The sequence below is a fragment of the Lepidochelys kempii genome, chromosome 24 (genome assembly GCF_965140285.1).
Source record: "Lepidochelys kempii isolate rLepKem1 chromosome 24, rLepKem1.hap1, whole genome shotgun sequence".
Classification (NCBI taxonomy): Eukaryota; Metazoa; Chordata; order Testudines; family Cheloniidae; genus Lepidochelys; species Lepidochelys kempii.
This window is the reverse complement of record NC_136403.1, coordinates 2,345,068-2,366,870: the sequence shown is the minus strand read 5'-3', so window position 1 is coordinate 2,366,870 and position 21,803 is coordinate 2,345,068. Positions and strand designations below refer to the sequence as shown.

At 44.5% G+C, this 21,803-nt stretch overlaps 2 protein-coding genes across 2 annotated transcripts; both read right to left on the bottom strand.

Annotated features, from left to right (window-relative positions):
* Positions 1–4,587: 4,587 nt before the first annotated feature.
* Positions 4,588–5,214, bottom strand: LOC140902889 (uncharacterized). The gene has a single exon (XM_073323480.1). The coding sequence runs from the start codon at positions 5,212–5,214 to the stop codon at positions 4,588–4,590; it is 627 nt and encodes a 208-aa protein (XP_073179581.1).
* Positions 5,215–15,909: 10,695 nt separating this feature from the next.
* Positions 15,910–16,536, bottom strand: LOC140902888 (uncharacterized). The gene has a single exon (XM_073323479.1). It carries the CDS (start codon positions 16,534–16,536, stop codon positions 15,910–15,912), a length of 627 nt encoding a protein of 208 aa, XP_073179580.1.
* Between the last annotated feature and the right edge of the window lie 5,267 nt (positions 16,537–21,803).

Here is a 21,803-nt window from a genome sequence, read left to right as displayed (position 1 = left end):
TTACCAGAGCTGAGGATCTTGTCCTTAGTGATTTCTTTGGAGAAAGGAAAAGTTTCTGTTCCTTCCTTAGCAAGTATTGGTGACTCCCAGGGTTTGGAAAACCAAAGAGCCACACTCTGACACTGGACTCAACTGGTTTGCATGCAGAGGTTGAATCCTCAAGGGAAAGGAAAAGATCAGCATTATCCCAGCCAAGTTCTCTTTGAGAAATGTCTATAACGGTCACAGCATCCCAGGTATCCTTCAAAGAAATAATTACACTTATTCCAGGCGGTGTTTTTAGACAGGTCACTGAGAGGGCTTCAAATGGGACAATTGGGAGGTACATTTAGTGTGAGTGGATAAGAGGCAAAGAAAGAGGAAATAGGAACAAATATATAGCCAAAAAGATAGGAACTAAGTCCACTCCTCCTGTCTCTCTCGGGCCCCACGTAGACCTCACTACTACAGTAACTGAGGTTTGAGTCCTTTCTTTCACTGGCACATGTACTTTCTTTTTACTCTACTCCCTGTTGTGTGTTTCAGGTTTACCTCCATCACAGAAAGATGTCTTGTTCCAGCCTGTACTATCCAGAATGCGGGGTGGCCCGGCCCAGTCCAGTTTCTGGCAGCTTCAATGAGCCGTGCGTTAGGCAGTGCCCTGACTCCGAAATAGTGATCAGACCATCACCAGTTGTCGTGACCATCCCAGGACCAATTCTCAGCAATTTCCCTCAGCAGAGTGAAGTGGCAGCTGTAGGAGCACCTGTGGTCGGAGCCGGCTATGGGGGTTCATTCGGTTTGGGGGGATTGTACGGGGGCTATGGAGGCCATTATGGAGGATTGTATGGTTACGGGGGATTAGGTGCTTACGGGGGCCGTTATGGATTCGGGGGATTGAGTGGTTACGGGGGCCGTTATGGTGGATGGTGTGGTTACGGGGGAGGTTACGGTTATGGAGGATTATCCGGTTCTGGGGTATCTTGCCATAGGTACCTGAGTGGAAGCTCTACGCCATGTTAAACCCTGCAGGAATATCAATGGTAAAAGAAAAGACCAGGAAATGAAGAATAGGCTACAGATTCAGATGGAGATTTCAGAAGCGCTGTGCAGGCATGGCTCCACTTGAATTCAACGCGAGCTGTGTCTGCTCAGCGCCTTTGTCTCCTAGACCCATTTCTAATGTTATGCTTATAAACTCTTTCTGCCAATGCTTTCCCAACCGCGTGCTTAGTCTCTCAGTCACATGTGGACTCATTCTGAATTACACTCAGGCTGTTTGCACTAACCCCGTAGTCTGACGGAAAGAGGGGCCTTAAGACAGGCATTAGTTGTATTTATTATCACTCGAATTTGTTTGTCCAACTCTGCACCTGCGAAAAAGGAAAAACAACTTCTTGCCTCAAATGCATCGCAAGGAAGTGGGTATTCGGTCGCAGCCCTTCTGGAAACACGTGAAATACCTTCTTTCTGTTGTGTATTATTTCTTTCTGTAACTGTGTATTGCAAATTTCATTCTCATTAAAAACTATGCTGCATTGTAATATCGGTCTTCTGGCTTTCCTTGTTCCTCCCTCCTTGTTTAGAAATCCTGCTGCATGAAATTCACCCCTGTAGAGCAGGCAGCACCAGACACCTCTCAAGTTGCAACTTTCGAAGGCATGGAGTGGTAGGAGAGTAAAGCCCTTTAAGTGGTTCATAGCATTATGCAGGCTCTCTGCACAGGGGTGGAATTCTTCCTTGCATCATCTGTTTTGCAAAAAGTCTTTTCCTCCTAAGTCTTACACAGATTTTCACCTTAAGAATGTAAATATTTCCTTTCATTTCAAAAAGACCAATCACGTGCTTCATGGAAAGTGTCTGTGTGAGTCTTTGCTGGATAGCCACCCAGATTTTCGGAAGGAAAAGAATACTGGCCACCCCTAAAGACAAATGACATTACACCAAAGTCATTTGCAGCAGTCAGGAATCTCCTCTGTGATATGAAGAGATTAGTACACTGACCATTACTTCAGTACAAGAATCTAATGGTGTTTTAGGAAGCTGTTCCTCCTTGCACTCCATATTACCATTCTTATGTAAACCCCCCTGCCTGTACCATAGCTTGATATTGCAGGAACTGCGCATAGCAAGTTTGCATTTTCTACTATGTTTTTCTTCAACATTTTCGTGGGTCTCAGTTCCCGGAAAATGAGGATTTTGCACTAATCAAATTTTTGATTTGACAACGCAAAAGAAAAAAATGTATCCAGACCATCCCGGCTCTTCAATGACATGATGTAATACTCACACAGTGAGGGGAGATTTAGCCATCTGCCACCGGGTGTTATTTAAGGGTAACACAGCTCTATTCTTCAACGTCATACCATACCTATTGACCCCTCCTTGGAAGGGAAGAACATAGGCATTGCTGCAGCAGATCAGGCCTCACTCCCACAGTGGTGAGTGCCCGAGACTTCACAGGGAGGTGCAAGAAACCCAGCAGAACACAGGCATGGGATCACCTGCCCACAGAGGAACTTTTTCACTATCCCCCGTCAATCCGATCTGCCCCCACGGACGATTGGACGATGCCCTGAAGCACAAGAGTTTATATCCCTGCCAATCTTGAAGAAATGCAGTAAATCCATCTCAGTCACTATTTCCTCCAGAGTACTGTGAGCACCATTCTCTCTGCATCACCAAGAGAAATGTCTGAGGGCATCCCTCTCTGTAGAGATACACCAGGATCAATAACAAATTTAAAGCTGCAGCGTTAAAGACCTGAATTGCACAGGAATAAATCTTTTTGCCATTAAGCAATGAGCCTTTCACCCCCAGATCACAGCTTCATTGAGAACAAATACCCGAATTTCGCCCATCTCCCTCTCTAAAATATTCTCAGTCCTTTCCCTCAGGAAAGCACAGTGGGATCTCCAGCAGCAGCTGACACTGGAGGTGGTGATGGGGACGTATGTGGTGATAGAACCTTATACCGTTATGGAGGCTTATGTAGTTGGGGGGTCCCTTTGGTTCTGGGACATGACATGGTTATCGGGATTCATATGGTTAGGAAAAAGAAAAGGAGGACTTGTGGCACCTTAGAGACTAACCAATTTATTTGAGCATAAAAGATTCTGTGGTTACAAGGCACTTTATGGTTGTGGGAGGAATATAGTGTTGTGGGGATGGTGATGGGGCCATGGGTACCTTAATGGAAACAGTGGGCTCTGTTAAACCCAGTAGGCATATGCAAAGAAAAAGGAAGAACCAGGAAATGAACAGCAAGATACAGATTGATGGTTTAGCGCATAGGCCTGTCTTTGAGAAGTCCTGAGTACATCGAACTCTTTGTGAAATAACAAAAGAGCTCCACTTTATCAGCACCTCTGCAAACATGCCGAATGTTTCCCATCATTCACAGGATGGGTCTTCTAATGCCTTCCTGGCTATGCGCTTCCACTGTTATCAACACAGTGGGCCTGATTCTCTACTGCGCTATGGGTTTTTACACCACTCTGTAAAGTGCAAAGGCAGCAGGGCCTTAAAGGTGTATGGGACCTACATTTGTAGTGACTTTCCTGCCTCTTTCCAATGCCAGAGGAGTGTCACAAGACTTTAGTGTCAAGGAGAATCAGGCTAGGTTCTCTCCTATCCAGGAATAAGGAGCGTTTCTTTAAGCCTTTTAACTTTCTAACAGCAGCTGCATAACGTAGAAACTTTTTGATCTTCAGCTTTTGTTGTGTTTTCGTTACGTTGTGACAGACCAGGGTGAAACAAGGAATTAACAATGGTGGCAAACAGACTTGATTGTCAAACTCTACAGCTGTGATCTTTTAATATCTCGAAAAGCTTCCACATCGCTATGAACCACTTAAAGGGCTTTAATCTCCTATCACTCCATGCCTTCGAAAGTTGCAACTTGAGAGGTGTCTGGTGCTGCCTGCTCTACAGGGATGAATTTCATGCAGCAGGATTTCTAAACAAGGAGGGAGGAACAAGGAAAGCCAGAAGACCGATATTACGATGCAGCATAGTTTTTAATGAGAATGAAATTTGCAATACACAGTTACAGATAGAAATAATACACAAGAGAAAGAAGGTATTTCACGTGTTTCCAGAGGGGCTGCGACTGAATGAAATTTGCAATACACAGTTACAGAAAGAAATAATACACAAGAGAAAGAAGGTATTTCACGTGTTTCCAGAGGGGCTGCGACTGATCACCCGCTTCCTTGCGATGCATTTGAGGCGAGATGTTGTTTTTCCTTTTTCGCAGGTGCAGAGTTGGACAAACAAATTAAAGCGATAATAAATACAACTGATGCCTGTTTTAAGGCCCCTGTTTCCTTCACACTGAGGGGTAAGTGCAAACAGCCTGAGTGTAATTCAGAATGAGTCCACATGTGACTAAGAGACTAAGCACGTGGTTGGGAAAGCATTGGCAGAAAAAGTTTAAAGCATAACATTAGAAATGGGTCTAGGAGACAAAGGCGCTGAGCAGACACAGCTCGCGATGAATTCAAGTGGAGCCATGCCTGCACAGCGCTTCTGAAATCTCCATCTGAATCTGTAGCTTGTTCTTCATTTCCTGGTCTTTTTTTTTTACCATTGATATTCCTGCAAGGTTTAACATGGTGTACAGCTTCCACTCAGGTACCTATGGCAAGATACCCCGGAACCGGATAATCCTCCATAACCGTAACCTCCCCCGTAACCACACAGTCCACCATAACGGCCCCCATAACCGCACAGTCCGCCATAAGGGCCCCCGTAACCATAATGGCCCCCGTAACCACACAATCCCCCGAAACCACCCCCATAACCATACAATCCCCCGTAACCGCACAGTCCACCATAACGGCCCCCGTAACTACTCAATCCCCCGTAACCATAACGGCCCCCATAAGCACCTAATCCCCCGTAACCATACAATCCTCCGTAACGGCCTCCATAAGCACCTGATCCCCCGTAACCATACAATCCTCCGTAACGGCCTCCATAGCCGTACAATCCCCCCAAACCGAATGAACCCCCGTAGCCGGCTCCGACCACAGGTGCTCCTACAGCTGCCACTTCACTCTGCTGAGGGAAAGTGCTGAGAATTGGTCCCGGGATGGTCACGACAACGGGTGATGGTCTGATGACCACTTCAGAGTCAGGGCACTGCCTAACACATGGCTCATTCCAGCTGCCAGAAACTGGACTGGGCTGGGCCACCCCGCATTCTGGATAGCACAGGCTGGAGCAAGACATCTTTCTGTGTGCAAACCTGAAACACACAACAAAACATAAGAAGATAAGAATGGCCATACTGGGTCAGATCAAAGGTCCATCAAGCCCAGTATCCTGTCCTCTGACAGTGGCCAATGGCAGGTGCCCCAAAGGGAAAGACCAGGTTATCATCAAGTGATCCATGCCCTGTCACCCAATCCCAGCTTCTGGAAAACAGAGGACACCACTCGTGCCCATCCTGGCTCATAGCCATTGATGGACCTATCTTTCATGAATCTATCTAGCTCCCTCTTGAACCCCATTATAGTACTGGCCTTCACAACAGCCTCTGGCAAGGAGTTCCAGAGGTTGACAGGGAATAGAGTAAAGAAAAGGTACTAGTGTCAGTGGAAGAAAAGACTCAAAACTCGGTTACTCTTGCAGTGATGTCGCTGTGGGGCCCAAGAGAGAGAAGGAGTGGATTTAGTCCCTATGTTTGTGGCTGCGTATTGGTCCCTATTTCCTCTTTCTATGCCTCTTATCCACTCACAGTAAACTTCCCTCCCAACAGGCCCATTTGAACCCTTCTCAATGACTTTGTCTGAAAAACCAGTAAGAGTAACTATTTCATTGACGGACCCCCGGGATTCGGTGTCCATTATAGACATTGCTCAAAGAGAACATGGCTGGGATACTGCTATCATTTGCTTTCCTTTGAAGATTCAACCTCTGCATTCAAACCAGTTGAGTCCAGTGCCAGAATGTGGCTCTTTGGCTTTCTAAACCTTGGGAGTCACGAATACTTGTGGATGAATAAACAGAAACTTTTCTTTTCTTCAAATAAATCACTAAGGACAAGATCCTCAGCTCTGGTAAAATGGGTTCAGGTCCACTGACTTCTATGGAGCGACAATAAATTATACCATCTGAGTATAAGAATCTTCAATGGGTATTTCTGCTCATAAGAACATTGGAATTGCTAGACTGGATCACACCAGTTGTCAGCTTAATAATTCTCCTGCCTCCAATAGTGAGGAGTAACAGCTACTTCCAAATAAAGTAGAAGACCCCTAAATTGGCCATGTATGGAATAAACTGGGAAAGTTTCTTCCTAATCTAGCCAAGCAAAAAAATGGCTAAGAAACTTTCTAAAATTACTTTAGGAAGATTTAAATGCCCGAAATCAATTTCCAGTTATTAGGAAATATGTTTCTCAGTTGCATTTGGTGCTCCTAAAATCCCCACCTTTGGCTTCAAATCATGGATCCACCACAACCAGCTACTGATTGTCTACACAAGATAATTATGTATGGAACAACACTCTAATCCCTGATAAAAATCACAGAGCGTACATGCAAGATTCAGTCTTAAATGGAAATAGATCCTACTGTGACACCTCTTGATGTTAGAAAGAGTTTGATTCAAATTGGACTTACCCAGTTGACCGAGGAGCTGAAGTGTGGAGAAGTGTTTAGAAGGACCCTGAGTTGTGAGCGCTTTTATACAGTGTCTAGGACTGCCTGGAGGATCTGTGATGCGTTTGGTACAGGAAGTCCCATTTAGTTACCAAACAAAGTTGCATGCCTCGGTAAATCCTTCTTTTGATGGAGCTGTTTTCTCAGGGTTTGGGAGTATTGGGCTAATCTCAGCCTCAAAGGGAGTGACATGCACGTTGCAATCTGCATTCCTAGTATCATTCCAGTGACTCTCTTGGTGCTGCAATGAGCATGCATGTCAAGGTGATTCAGAATTGCATCAGTAGCACAACTGGCTGTCCTGAACAGATATCCCCTTTGGTCCTTTCAGTTCATGCAGGTCATTGTTAGGGGCATTCTACAGTTCATGATAAACTTGCCAGGAAGCAAAGATCCATTTTTCTGCTTTCTCACAAGCTCCATCCCCAACGGGTCAGATCCAATTCCCTTTGAAAACAATCGGAATCATTCCATTGCCTTCAGTGTCTTTCCTGTCATGACCTTAAGTCTCAAATTCACTTTTTGGCAGGGGGATAGTACGATGCCTGTGGACAATTTTAGCCCCACTTCAAACTTTCAAACTACCTCTGAGTAGGGACTTCAGTGGAGCATGGGCCTTTGTGTTGGCCCTCTGCCCAGAGGTGAATTTCACCTTACGATGATTAAACCTTGACCTAACATAGGACCGCCACTTGTGTCACCAATGGTATCTCAAAGGGTTTCCTAGACCAGATTTACTCATGGGTCCATGGAAGGGATAGGGGGGAGTTGAAGGAAGCAGTGCTCTTTTCTAGAAAGGTTTTCAGTTAAATCATTAAATTTGTACTCTGTTAGAAACCATAGAATCATAGAATATCAGGGTTGGAAGGGACCTCAGGAGGTCATCTAGTCCAACCCCTTGCTCAAAGCAGGACCAATCCCCAACTAAATCATCCCAGCCAAGGCTTTGTCAAGCCTGACCTTAAAAATATCTAAGGAGGGAGATTCCACCACCTCCCTAGGTAACGCATTCCAGTGTTTCACCACCCTCCTAGTGAAAATGTTTTTCCTAGTATCCAACCTAAACCTCCCCCACTGCAACTTGAGACCGTTACTCCTTGTTCTGTCATCAGCTACCACTGAGAACAGTCTGGAGCCATCCTCTTTGGAACCCCCTTTCAGGTAGTTGAAAGCAGCTATCAAATCCCCCCTCATTCTTCTCTTCTGCAGACTGAACAATCCCAGTTCCCTCAGCCTCTCCTCATAAGTCATGTGTTCCACTCCCCTAATCATTTTTGTTGCCCTCCGCTGGACTCTTTCCAATTTTTCCACATCCTTCTTCTAGTGTGGGGCCCAAAACTGGACACAGTACTCCAGATGAGGCCTCACCAATGTTGACTAGAGGGGAATGATCACGTCCCTCAATCTGCTGGCAATGCCCCTACTTATACATCCCAAAATGCCATTGGCCTTCTTGGCAACTCATATCTAGCTTCTCGTCCACTGTAACCCCTAGGTCCTTTTTTGCAGAACTGCTGCCGAGCCATTTGGTCCCTAGTCTGTAGCGGTGCATGGGATTCTTCCGTCCTAAGTGCAGGACTCTGCACTTGTCCTTGTTGAACCTCGTCAGATTTCTTTTTGGCCCAATTCTCTAATTTGTCTAGGGCCCTCTGTATCCTATCCCTACCCTCCAGCGTATCTACCGCTTCTCCCAGTTTAGTGTCATCTGCAAACTTGCTGAGGGTGCAATCCGCACCGTCCTCCAGATCATTTATGAAGATAGTGAACAAAACCGGCCCCAGGACCGACTCTTGAGGCACTCGACTTGATACTGGCTGCCAACTAGACATGTCCCACCAGCCACAGGTTATGTTGCATAAAACATTCCTGCAAGAACCAGAATGTTGTTTTAAGTGTAAAATATATCTCTAGGAGTGCATTCTATATCCAGGGAAGAAGGCAGAAATGTCCTCCTTTGACTTTAAGGCCCTGCACCTCTTTCAGTTTGAAGCAACTCTGCGGATTAACGCCAAGGGAGCCCCTTCGTTTTCCTATAAATACACCAAATTCAAAATTACATTAGAATGAAAATGAAATATCCCCAAATTCTTTGGCTTTGAATCACGACCTGATTAAAGGAATGACATGAGAGCCCGTGGCCTCTATTTTTTTTTTAAGTGACTCTATTACTCATTGCAGAGGCGTCTAATCCCAGGAACAATTTATTAATCTTCTAAGAATACAACCCTTTTTATGTGTGAAACACCAATACGTGTTTGTCAGGTGCTTTGGAATCTTGCGTTCTGCGAACGCCGAAAAACTTCCACCCGTAACAACCTTACTATCCTTGTTTTTTTTGGCATAGAACAAGAGGCACGTGGAGGTGAAGGTCACACGGGGGTCAGTTCCAGAAACAGAAATACAACCCAATAGTTCTGACTCCTCGTAACACAGAGTAAGTTCGAGGTTCACCCCTGTTACACGCTGTTACAAGACGACATTAGTAATATCTCTTGCTAAAAAATGTGTGCATCCTTGGATCTAAGCATCAACAATGAAAAAAAGACTAACGTTTGATACACTTTAATTGTTTCTTCTTTACACTTGAGGACAACACTTCTCCAAAGGAATTACAAGTCTCGCAATTTCTATCTTTTCCTTGGCGGTGGTAGCATTGCAAATCATAGTATATCATTCAAGCATCAAAAACTCGCTATCTAAGGAACTTGGGCAGTGAATTTCAACCTACAGTGATTAAATGAAGGGATTGACACTGCTCAGGTTAGAAGAAGTGGCATTGGGGGTGTATTTTCTACTTTACAGATCATTCCAACTACAGCTGAAAAGCTTTCTGCAGAATGCCCTAAACGTATCTTCCAAAAAAAGGGTGTCACAGGGATGGAGCACGTGCTTAGCCCGTGGTAGGAGGAGTCAGAAGTATTGGGCTGTATTTCTGTTTCTGCAACTCATACCCGTGCAACCTTCACCTCAATGTGCTTCTTTTTTCTCTACCTAGAAATCAGGGATAGTGAGGATGTTCAGACTGGAAATTGTTCAGTGTTCTTTGAACTGAAGATTTCAAACCACCGAAGAACACTCATTGGTGTTTCATAAATGCAAAGAGTTGTATTCTGAGACTATTATTAAATTGTTTTGGGATTAGAAGCCTCTGCATTCACTAATAGAGTCACTTGAAAAAAATAGAGGCCAAGGTTTCTTGTGTTATTCCTTTAATCAGGTCATGATTCAAAGCCAAAGAATTTGGGGATATTGCATTTTCATTCAAATGTAATTTTGCATTTGGTATTTTTTAAAATTATTATATAGGAAAATGAAGATGCTCTCATGGTGGAAATCAGCACAGTTGCTTCAACTTCAAAGCAAGTCCTTGCGAAAACGTTCTTTGAAAGTTTAAGGTAACCTGACTGCTCTAACCTGAGCAGTGTCAATGCCTTCATTTAATCACTGTAGGTTGAAATTCACTCCTGGGCAGAGGGTCATCACAAAGGCTTGTACTATACCTAAGTCCATGCTAAGACATAGTTTGAAAGTTTAAAGTAGAACTAAAGTTGTCCATAGGCATTGTTCGATCCCCCCGCCAAAGGGTGAATTTGAGACTTAAGGTCATGACAGGAAACGCACTGAAGGCAAAGGAATATTTCCAATTGATTACAAAGGGAATTGGATCTGAGATGGGGATGGAGGTTGTGAGAATGCAGAAAAATAGCTCTCTGCTTCCAAGCAGGTTTATAATGAAATGTCCAGTGCCCCCAAGAATGACCAGTATGAACAGAAAGGACCAAAGGGGCTATCTGCTCAGGACAGCCAGTTGTGCTACTGATGCAGCTCTGAATCACCTTGACATGCATTCTCATTGCACCACCAAGAGAGTCAGTGGAATGACACAAGCAATGCAGACTGCAACGTGCATTATTAGGATTAGTCCAATAATCCCAAACCCTGAGAAAACAGCAGGTTCAAAGGGAGCATTTACCGAGGCATTATACTTTGTTTGGTAACTAGTTAGGACTTCCTGTACCAAATGCAACGCAGATCCTCCAGGCAGTCCTAAAAACTGTATAAAAGGATTCACTGCTCAGGTCTCTTCTAAACGCTTCTTTGGACTTCGTCTCCTCGGTGAACTGGGTAAGTCCAATTGGACTCAATCTCTTTCCAACACAAGAGCTGTCACAGTAGGGTCCATTTTCATTTTAAGACTAACTCTTGTACATACTCTCTGTATTTTTATTAGGGACGAGGGTGTTTCTCCATTATCGTCTTTTGTAGTTATTCACTTGCAAGTGCTGGTGGATCCATGATTCGGAGCCACAGGTGGGGATTTTAGGAGCACCATATGCAATTGGGAAACATATTTCCGATTAACTGGAAATAGAATTAGAGCATTTAAATCTTTAAAGTAATATTAGAAAGTTCCTCAGCCATTTTTCTCTGGGATAGATTAGGAAGAAACTTCGCCACCTTAGGCCATAAATGGCCAATTCAGGGGGTCTTCTTTATGCTGAAGGAGCTGTGACTCCTCACTGTTGGAGCCAGGAGAATTATTAAGCTGACAACTAGTGTGATCCAATCTGGCAATTCCTACATTCTTATGAGCAGAAATGCCCACTGAAGATTCTTACACTCAGATGGTGTAATTTAGGGTCGCTCCATGGAAGTCAGTGGACCTGAACCCATTTTACTAGAGCTGAGGATCTTGTCCTTAGTGATTTCTTTGCAGAAAGGAAAAGTTTCTGTTCCTTCCTTAGCAAGTATTGGTGACTCCCAGGGTTTGGAAAACCAAAGAGCCACACTCTGACACTGGACTCAACTGGTTTGCATGCAGAGGTTGAATCCTCAAGGGAAAGGAAAAGATCAGCATTATCCCAGCCAAGTTCTCTTTGAGAAATGTCTATAACGGTCACAGCATCCCAGGTATCCTTCAAAGAAATAATTACACTTATTCCAGGCGGTGTTTTTAGACAGGTCACTGAGAGGGCTTCAAATGGGACAATTGGGAGGTACATTTAGTGTGAGTGGATAAGAGGCAAAGAAAGAGGAAATAGGAACAAATATATAGCCAAAAAGATAGGAACTAAGTCCACTCCTCCTGTCTCTCTCGGGCCCCACGTAGACCTCACTACTACAGTAACTGAGGTTTGAGTCCTTTCTTTCACTGGCACATGTACTTTCTTTTTACTCTACTCCCTGTTGTGTGTTTCAGGTTTACCTCCATCACAGAAAGATGTCTTGTTCCAGCCTGTACTATCCAGAATGCGGGGTGGCCCGGCCCAGTCCAGTTTCTGGCAGCTTCAATGAGCCGTGCGTTAGGCAGTGCCCTGACTCCGAAATAGTGATCAGACCATCACCAGTTGTCGTGACCATCCCAGGACCAATTCTCAGCAATTTCCCTCAGCAGAGTGAAGTGGCAGCTGTAGGAGCACCTGTGGTCGGAGCCGGCTATGGGGGTTCATTCGGTTTGGGGGGATTGTACGGGGGCTATGGAGGCCATTATGGAGGATTGTATGGTTACGGGGGATTAGGTGCTTACGGGGGCCGTTATGGATTCGGGGGATTGAGTGGTTACGGGGGCCGTTATGGTGGATGGTGTGGTTACGGGGGAGGTTACGGTTATGGAGGATTATCCGGTTCTGGGGTATCTTGCCATAGGTACCTGAGTGGAAGCTCTACGCCATGTTAAACCCTGCAGGAATATCAATGGTAAAAGAAAAGACCAGGAAATGAAGAATAGGCTACAGATTCAGATGGAGATTTCAGAAGCGCTGTGCAGGCATGGCTCCACTTGAATTCAACGCGAGCTGTGTCTGCTCAGCGCCTTTGTCTCCTAGACCCATTTCTAATGTTATGCTTATAAACTCTTTCTGCCAATGCTTTCCCAACCGCGTGCTTAGTCTCTCAGTCACATGTGGACTCATTCTGAATTACACTCAGGCTGTTTGCACTAACCCCGTAGTCTGACGGAAAGAGGGGCCTTAAGACAGGCATTAGTTGTATTTATTATCACTCGAATTTGTTTGTCCAACTCTGCACCTGCGAAAAAGGAAAAACAACTTCTTGCCTCAAATGCATCGCAAGGAAGTGGGTATTCGGTCGCAGCCCTTCTGGAAACACGTGAAATACCTTCTTTCTGTTGTGTATTATTTCTTTCTGTAACTGTGTATTGCAAATTTCATTCTCATTAAAAACTATGCTGCATTGTAATATCGGTCTTCTGGCTTTCCTTGTTCCTCCCTCCTTGTTTAGAAATCCTGCTGCATGAAATTCACCCCTGTAGAGCAGGCAGCACCAGACACCTCTCAAGTTGCAACTTTCGAAGGCATGGAGTGGTAGGAGAGTAAAGCCCTTTAAGTGGTTCATAGCATTATGCAGGCTCTCTGCACAGGGGTGGAATTCTTCCTTGCATCATCTGTTTTGCAAAAAGTCTTTTCCTCCTAAGTCTTACACAGATTTTCACCTTAAGAATGTAAATATTTCCTTTCATTTCAAAAAGACCAATCACGTGCTTCATGGAAAGTGTCTGTGTGAGTCTTTGCTGGATAGCCACCCAGATTTTCGGAAGGAAAAGAATACTGGCCACCCCTAAAGACAAATGACATTACACCAAAGTCATTTGCAGCAGTCAGGAATCTCCTCTGTGATATGAAGAGATTAGTACACTGACCATTACTTCAGTACAAGAATCTAATGGTGTTTTAGGAAGCTGTTCCTCCTTGCACTCCATATTACCATTCTTATGTAAACCCCCCTGCCTGTACCATAGCTTGATATTGCAGGAACTGCGCATAGCAAGTTTGCATTTTCTACTATGTTTTTCTTCAACATTTTCGTGGGTCTCAGTTCCCGGAAAATGAGGATTTTGCACTAATCAAATTTTTGATTTGACAACGCAAAAGAAAAAAATGTATCCAGACCATCCCGGCTCTTCAATGACATGATGTAATACTCACACAGTGAGGGGAGATTTAGCCATCTGCCACCGGGTGTTATTTAAGGGTAACACAGCTCTATTCTTCAACGTCATACCATACCTATTGACCCCTCCTTGGAAGGGAAGAACATAGGCATTGCTGCAGCAGATCAGGCCTCACTCCCACAGTGGTGAGTGCCCGAGACTTCACAGGGAGGTGCAAGAAACCCAGCAGAACACAGGCATGGGATCACCTGCCCACAGAGGAACTTTTTCACTATCCCCCGTCAATCCGATCTGCCCCCACGGACGATTGGACGATGCCCTGAAGCACAAGAGTTTATATCCCTGCCAATCTTGAAGAAATGCAGTAAATCCATCTCAGTCACTATTTCCTCCAGAGTACTGTGAGCACCATTCTCTCTGCATCACCAAGAGAAATGTCTGAGGGCATCCCTCTCTGTAGAGATACACCAGGATCAATAACAAATTTAAAGCTGCAGCGTTAAAGACCTGAATTGCACAGGAATAAATCTTTTTGCCATTAAGCAATGAGCCTTTCACCCCCAGATCACAGCTTCATTGAGAACAAATACCCGAATTTCGCCCATCTCCCTCTCTAAAATATTCTCAGTCCTTTCCCTCAGGAAAGCACAGTGGGATCTCCAGCAGCAGCTGACACTGGAGGTGGTGATGGGGACGTATGTGGTGATAGAACCTTATACCGTTATGGAGGCTTATGTAGTTGGGGGGTCCCTTTGGTTCTGGGACATGACATGGTTATCGGGATTCATATGGTTAGGAAAAAGAAAAGGAGGACTTGTGGCACCTTAGAGACTAACCAATTTATTTGAGCATAAAAGATTCTGTGGTTACAAGGCACTTTATGGTTGTGGGAGGAATATAGTGTTGTGGGGATGGTGATGGGGCCATGGGTACCTTAATGGAAACAGTGGGCTCTGTTAAACCCAGTAGGCATATGCAAAGAAAAAGGAAGAACCAGGAAATGAACAGCAAGATACAGATTGATGGTTTAGCGCATAGGCCTGTCTTTGAGAAGTCCTGAGTACATCGAACTCTTTGTGAAATAACAAAAGAGCTCCACTTTATCAGCACCTCTGCAAACATGCCGAATGTTTCCCATCATTCACAGGATGGGTCTTCTAATGCCTTCCTGGCTATGCGCTTCCACTGTTATCAACACAGTGGGCCTGATTCTCTACTGCGCTATGGGTTTTTACACCACTCTGTAAAGTGCAAAGGCAGCAGGGCCTTAAAGGTGTATGGGACCTACATTTGTAGTGACTTTCCTGCCTCTTTCCAATGCCAGAGGAGTGTCACAAGACTTTAGTGTCAAGGAGAATCAGGCTAGGTTCTCTCCTATCCAGGAATAAGGAGCGTTTCTTTAAGCCTTTTAACTTTCTAACAGCAGCTGCATAACGTAGAAACTTTTTGATCTTCAGCTTTTGTTGTGTTTTCGTTACGTTGTGACAGACCAGGGTGAAACAAGGAATTAACAATGGTGGCAAACAGACTTGATTGTCAAACTCTACAGCTGTGATCTTTTAATATCTCGAAAAGCTTCCACATCGCTATGAACCACTTAAAGGGCTTTAATCTCCTATCACTCCATGCCTTCGAAAGTTGCAACTTGAGAGGTGTCTGGTGCTGCCTGCTCTACAGGGATGAATTTCATGCAGCAGGATTTCTAAACAAGGAGGGAGGAACAAGGAAAGCCAGAAGACCGATATTACGATGCAGCATAGTTTTTAATGAGAATGAAATTTGCAATACACAGTTACAGATAGAAATAATACACAAGAGAAAGAAGGTATTTCACGTGTTTCCAGAGGGGCTGCGACTGAATGAAATTTGCAATACACAGTTACAGAAAGAAATAATACACAAGAGAAAGAAGGTATTTCACGTGTTTCCAGAGGGGCTGCGACTGATCACCCGCTTCCTTGCGATGCATTTGAGGCGAGATGTTGTTTTTCCTTTTTCGCAGGTGCAGAGTTGGACAAACAAATTAAAGCGATAATAAATACAACTGATGCCTGTTTTAAGGCCCCTGTTTCCTTCACACTGAGGGGTAAGTGCAAACAGCCTGAGTGTAATTCAGAATGAGTCCACATGTGACTAAGAGACTAAGCACGTGGTTGGGAAAGCATTGGCAGAAAAAGTTTAAAGCATAACATTAGAAATGGGTCTAGGAGACAAAGGCGCTGAGCAGACACAGCTCGCGATGAATTCAAGTGGAGCCATGCCTGCACAGCGCTTCTGAAATCTCCATCTGAATCTGTAGCTTGTTCTTCATTTCCTGGTCTTTTTTTTTTACCATTGATATTCCTGCAAGGTTTAACATGGTGTACAGCTTCCACTCAGGTACCTATGGCAAGATACCCCGGAACCGGATAATCCTCCATAACCGTAACCTCCCCCGTAACCACACAGTCCACCATAACGGCCCCCATAACCGCACAGTCCGCCATAAGGGCCCCCGTAACCATAATGGCCCCCGTAACCACACAATCCCCCGAAACCACCCCCATAACCATACAATCCCCCGTAACCGCACAGTCCACCATAACGGCCCCCGTAACTACTCAATCCCCCGTAACCATAACGGCCCCCATAAGCACCTAATCCCCCGTAACCATACAATCCTCCGTAACGGCCTCCATAAGCACCTGATCCCCCGTAACCATACAATCCTCCGTAACGGCCTCCATAGCCGTACAATCCCCCCAAACCGAATGAACCCCCGTAGCCGGCTCCGACCACAGGTGCTCCTACAGCTGCCACTTCACTCTGCTGAGGGAAAGTGCTGAGAATTGGTCCCGGGATGGTCACGACAACGGGTGATGGTCTGATGACCACTTCAGAGTCAGGGCACTGCCTAACACATGGCTCATTCCAGCTGCCAGAAACTGGACTGGGCTGGGCCACCCCGCATTCTGGATAGCACAGGCTGGAGCAAGACATCTTTCTGTGTGCAAACCTGAAACACACAACAAAACATAAGAAGATAAGAATGGCCATACTGGGTCAGATCAAAGGTCCATCAAGCCCAGTATCCTGTCCTCTGACAGTGGCCAATGGCAGGTGCCCCAAAGGGAAAGACCAGGTTATCATCAAGTGATCCATGCCCTGTCACCCAATCCCAGCTTCTGGAAAACAGAGGACACCACTCGTGCCCATCCTGGCTCATAGCCATTGATGGACCTATCTTTCATGAATCTATCTAGCTCCCTCTTGAACCCCATTATAGTACTGGCCTTCACAACAGCCTCTGGCAAGGAGTTCCAGAGGTTGACAGGGAATAGAGTAAAGAAAAGGTACTAGTGTCAGTGGAAGAAAAGACTCAAAACTCGGTTACTCTTGCAGTGATGTCGCTGTGGGGCCCAAGAGAGAGAAGGAGTGGATTTAGTCCCTATGTTTGTGGCTGCGTATTGGTCCCTATTTCCTCTTTCTATGCCTCTTATCCACTCACAGTAAACTTCCCTCCCAACAGGCCCATTTGAACCCTTCTCAATGACTTTGTCTGAAAAACCAGTAAGAGTAACTATTTCATTGACGGACCCCCGGGATTCGGTGTCCATTATAGACATTGCTCAAAGAGAACATGGCTGGGATACTGCTATCATTTGCTTTCCTTTGAAGATTCAACCTCTGCATTCAAACCAGTTGAGTCCAGTGCCAGAATGTGGCTCTTTGGCTTTCTAAACCTTGGGAGTCACGAATACTTGTGGATGAATAAACAGAAACTTTTCTTTTCTTCAAATACATCACTAAGGACAAGATCCTCAGCTCTGGTAAAATGGGTTCAGGTCCACTGACTTCTATGGAGCGACAATAAATTATACCATCTGAGTATAAGAATCTTCAATGGGTATTTCTGCTCATAAGAACATTGGAATTGCTAGACTGGATCACACCAGTTGTCAGCTTAATAATTCTCCTGCCTCCAATAGTGAGGAGTAACAGCTACTTCCAAATAAAGTAGAAGACCCCTAAATTGGCCATGTATGGAATAAACTGGGAAAGTTTCTTCCTAATCTAGCCAAGCAAAAAAATGGCTAAGAAACTTTCTAAAATTACTTTAGGAAGATTTAAATGCCCGAAATCAATTTCCAGTTATTAGGAAATATGTTTCTCAGTTGCATTTGGTGCTCCTAAAATCCCCACCTTTGGCTTCAAATCATGGATCCACCACAACCAGCTACTGATTGTCTACACAAGATAATTATGTATGGAACAACACTCTAATCCCTGATAAAAATCACAGAGCGTACATGCAAGATTCAGTCTTAAATGGAAATAGATCCTACTGTGACACCTCTTGATGTTAGAAAGAGTTTGATTCAAATTGGACTTACCCAGTTGACCGAGGAGCTGAAGTGTGGAGAAGTGTTTAGAAGGACCCTGAGTTGTGAGCGCTTTTATACAGTGTCTAGGACTGCCTGGAGGATCTGTGATGCGTTTGGTACAGGAAGTCCCATTTAGTTACCAAACAAAGTTGCATGCCTCGGTAAATCCTTCTTTTGATGGAGCTGTTTTCTCAGGGTTTGGGAGTATTGGGCTAATCTCAGCCTCAAAGGGAGTGACATGCACGTTGCAATCTGCATTCCTAGTATCATTCCAGTGACTCTCTTGGTGCTGCAATGAGCATGCATGTCAAGGTGATTCAGAATTGCATCAGTAGCACAACTGGCTGTCCTGAACAGATATCCCCTTTGGTCCTTTCAGTTCATGCAGGTCATTGTTAGGGGCATTCTACAGTTCATGATAAACTTGCCAGGAAGCAAAGATCCATTTTTCTGCTTTCTCACAAGCTCCATCCCCAACGGGTCAGATCCAATTCCCTTTGAAAACAATCGGAATCATTCCATTGCCTTCAGTGTCTTTCCTGTCATGACCTTAAGTCTCAAATTCACTTTTTGGCAGGGGGATAGTACGATGCCTGTGGACAATTTTAGCCCCACTTCAAACTTTCAAACTACCTCTGAGTAGGGACTTCAGTGGAGCATGGGCCTTTGTGTTGGCCCTCTGCCCAGAGGTGAATTTCACCTTACGATGATTAAACCTTGACCTAACATAGGACCGCCACTTGTGTCACCAATGGTATCTCAAAGGGTTTCCTAGACCAGATTTACTCATGGGTCCATGGAAGGGATAGGGGGGAGTTGAAGGAAGCAGTGCTCTTTTCTAGAAAGGTTTTCAGTTAAATCATTAAATTTGTACTCTGTTAGAAACCATAGAATCATAGAATATCAGGGTTGGAAGGGACCTCAGGAGGTCATCTAGTCCAACCCCTTGCTCAAAGCAGGACCAATCCCCAACTAAATCATCCCAGCCAAGGCTTTGTCAAGCCTGACCTTAAAAATATCTAAGGAGGGAGATTCCACCACCTCCCTAGGTAACGCATTCCAGTGTTTCACCACCCTCCTAGTGAAAATGTTTTTCCTAGTATCCAACCTAAACCTCCCCCACTGCAACTTGAGACCGTTACTCCTTGTTCTGTCATCAGCTACCACTGAGAACAGTCTGGAGCCATCCTCTTTGGAACCCCCTTTCAGGTAGTTGAAAGCAGCTATCAAATCCCCCCTCATTCTTCTCTTCTGCAGACTGAACAATCCCAGTTCCCTCAGCCTCTCCTCATAAGTCATGTGTTCCACTCCCCTAATCATTTTTGTTGCCCTCCGCTGGACTCTTTCCAATTTTTCCACATCCTTCTTCTAGTGTGGGGCCCAAAACTGGACACAGTACTCCAGATGAGGCCTCACCAATGTTGACTAGAGGGGAATGATCACGTCCCTCAATCTGCTGGCAATGCCCCTACTTATACATCCCAAAATGCCATTGGCCTTCTTGGCAACTCATATCTAGCTTCTCGTCCACTGTAACCCCTAGGTCCTTTTTTGCAGAACTGCTGCCGAGCCATTTGGTCCCTAGTCTGTAGCGGTGCATGGGATTCTTCCGTCCTAAGTGCAGGACTCTGCACTTGTCCTTGTTGAACCTCGTCAGATTTCTTTTTGGCCCAATTCTCTAATTTGTCTAGGGCCCTCTGTATCCTATCCCTACCCTCCAGCGTATCTACCGCTTCTCCCAGTTTAGTGTCATCTGCAAACTTGCTGAGGGTGCAATCCGCACCGTCCTCCAGATCATTTATGAAGATAGTGAACAAAACCGGCCCCAGGACCGACTCTTGAGGCACTCGACTTGATACTGGCTGCCAACTAGACATGTCCCACCAGCCACAGGTTATGTTGCATAAAACATTCCTGCAAGAACCAGAATGTTGTTTTAAGTGTAAAATATATCTCTAGGAGTGCATTCTATATCCAGGGAAGAAGGCAGAAATGTCCTCCTTTGACTTTAAGGCCCTGCACCTCTTTCAGTTTGAAGCAACTCTGCGGATTAACGCCAAGGGAGCCCCTTCGTTTTCCTATAAATACACCAAATTCAAAATTACATTAGAATGAAAATGAAATATCCCCAAATTCTTTGGCTTTGAATCACGACCTGATTAAAGGAATGACATGAGAGCCCGTGGCCTCTATTTTTTTTTTAAGTGACTCTATTACTCATTGCAGAGGCGTCTAATCCCAGGAACAATTTATTAATCTTCTAAGAATACAACCCTTTTTATGTGTGAAACACCAATACGTGTTTGTCAGGTGCTTTGGAATCTTGCGTTCTGCGAACGCCGAAAAACTTCCACCCGTAACAACCTTACTATCCTTGTTTTTTTTGGCATAGAACAAGAGGCACGTGGAGGTGAAGGTCACACGGGGGTCAGTTCCAGAAACAGAAATACAACCCAATAGTTCTGACTCCTCGTAACACAGAGTAAGTTCGAGGTTCACCCCTGTTACACGCTGTTACAAGACGACATTAGTAATATCTCTTGCTAAAAAATGTGTGCATCCTTGGATCTAAGCATCAACAATGAAAAAAAGACTAACGTTTGATACACTTTAATTGTTTCTTCTTTACACTTGAGGACAACACTTCTCCAAAGGAATTACAAGTCTCGCAATTTCTATCTTTTCCTTGGCGGTGGTAGCATTGCAAATCATAGTATATCATTCAAGCATCAAAAACTCGCTATCTAAGGAACTTGGGCAGTGAATTTCAACCTACAGTGATTAAATGAAGGGATTGACACTGCTCAGGTTAGAAGAAGTGGCATTGGGGGTGTATTTTCTACTTTACAGATCATTCCAACTACAGCTGAAAAGCTTTCTGCAGAATGCCCTAAACGTATCTTCCAAAAAAAGGGTGTCACAGGGATGGAGCACGTGCTTAGCCCGTGGTAGGAGGAGTCAGAAGTATTGGGCTGTATTTCTGTTTCTGCAACTCATACCCGTGCAACCTTCACCTCAATGTGCTTCTTTTTTCTCTACCTAGAAATCAGGGATAGTGAGGATGTTCAGACTGGAAATTGTTCAGTGTTCTTTGAACTGAAGATTTCAAACCACCGAAGAACACTCATTGGTGTTTCATAAATGCAAAGAGTTGTATTCTGAGACTATTATTAAATTGTTTTGGGATTAGAAGCCTCTGCATTCACTAATAGAGTCACTTGAAAAAAATAGAGGCCAAGGTTTCTTGTGTTATTCCTTTAATCAGGTCATGATTCAAAGCCAAAGAATTTGGGGATATTGCATTTTCATTCAAATGTAATTTTGCATTTGGTATTTTTTAAAATTATTATATAGGAAAATGAAGATGCTCTCATGGTGGAAATCAGCACAGTTGCTTCAACTTCAAAGCAAGTCCTTGCGAAAACGTTCTTTGAAAGTTTAAGGTAACCTGACTGCTCTAACCTGAGCAGTGTCAATGCCTTCATTTAATCACTGTAGGTTGAAATTCACTCCTGGGCAGAGGGTCATCACAAAGGCTTGTACTATACCTAAGTCCATGCTAAGACATAGTTTGAAAGTTTAAAGTAGAACTAAAGTTGTCCATAGGCATTGTTCGATCCCCCCGCCAAAGGGTGAATTTGAGACTTAAGGTCATGACAGGAAACGCACTGAAGGCAAAGGAATATTTCCAATTGATTACAAAGGGAATTGGATCTGAGATGGGGATGGAGGTTGTGAGAATGCAGAAAAATAGCTCTCTGCTTCCAAGCAGGTTTATAATGAAATGTCCAGTGCCCCCAAGAATGACCAGTATGAACAGAAAGGACCAAAGGGGCTATCTGCTCAGGACAGCCAGTTGTGCTACTGATGCAGCTCTGAATC

What these genes read in the sequence shown, in the direction of transcription:
- LOC140902889 (XM_073323480.1), bottom strand. Translation starts at nt 5,214, where the DNA reads ATGTCTTGCTCCAGCCTGTGCTATCCAGAATGCGGGGTGGCCCAGCCC.
- LOC140902888 (XM_073323479.1), bottom strand. Translation starts at nt 16,536, where the DNA reads ATGTCTTGCTCCAGCCTGTGCTATCCAGAATGCGGGGTGGCCCAGCCC.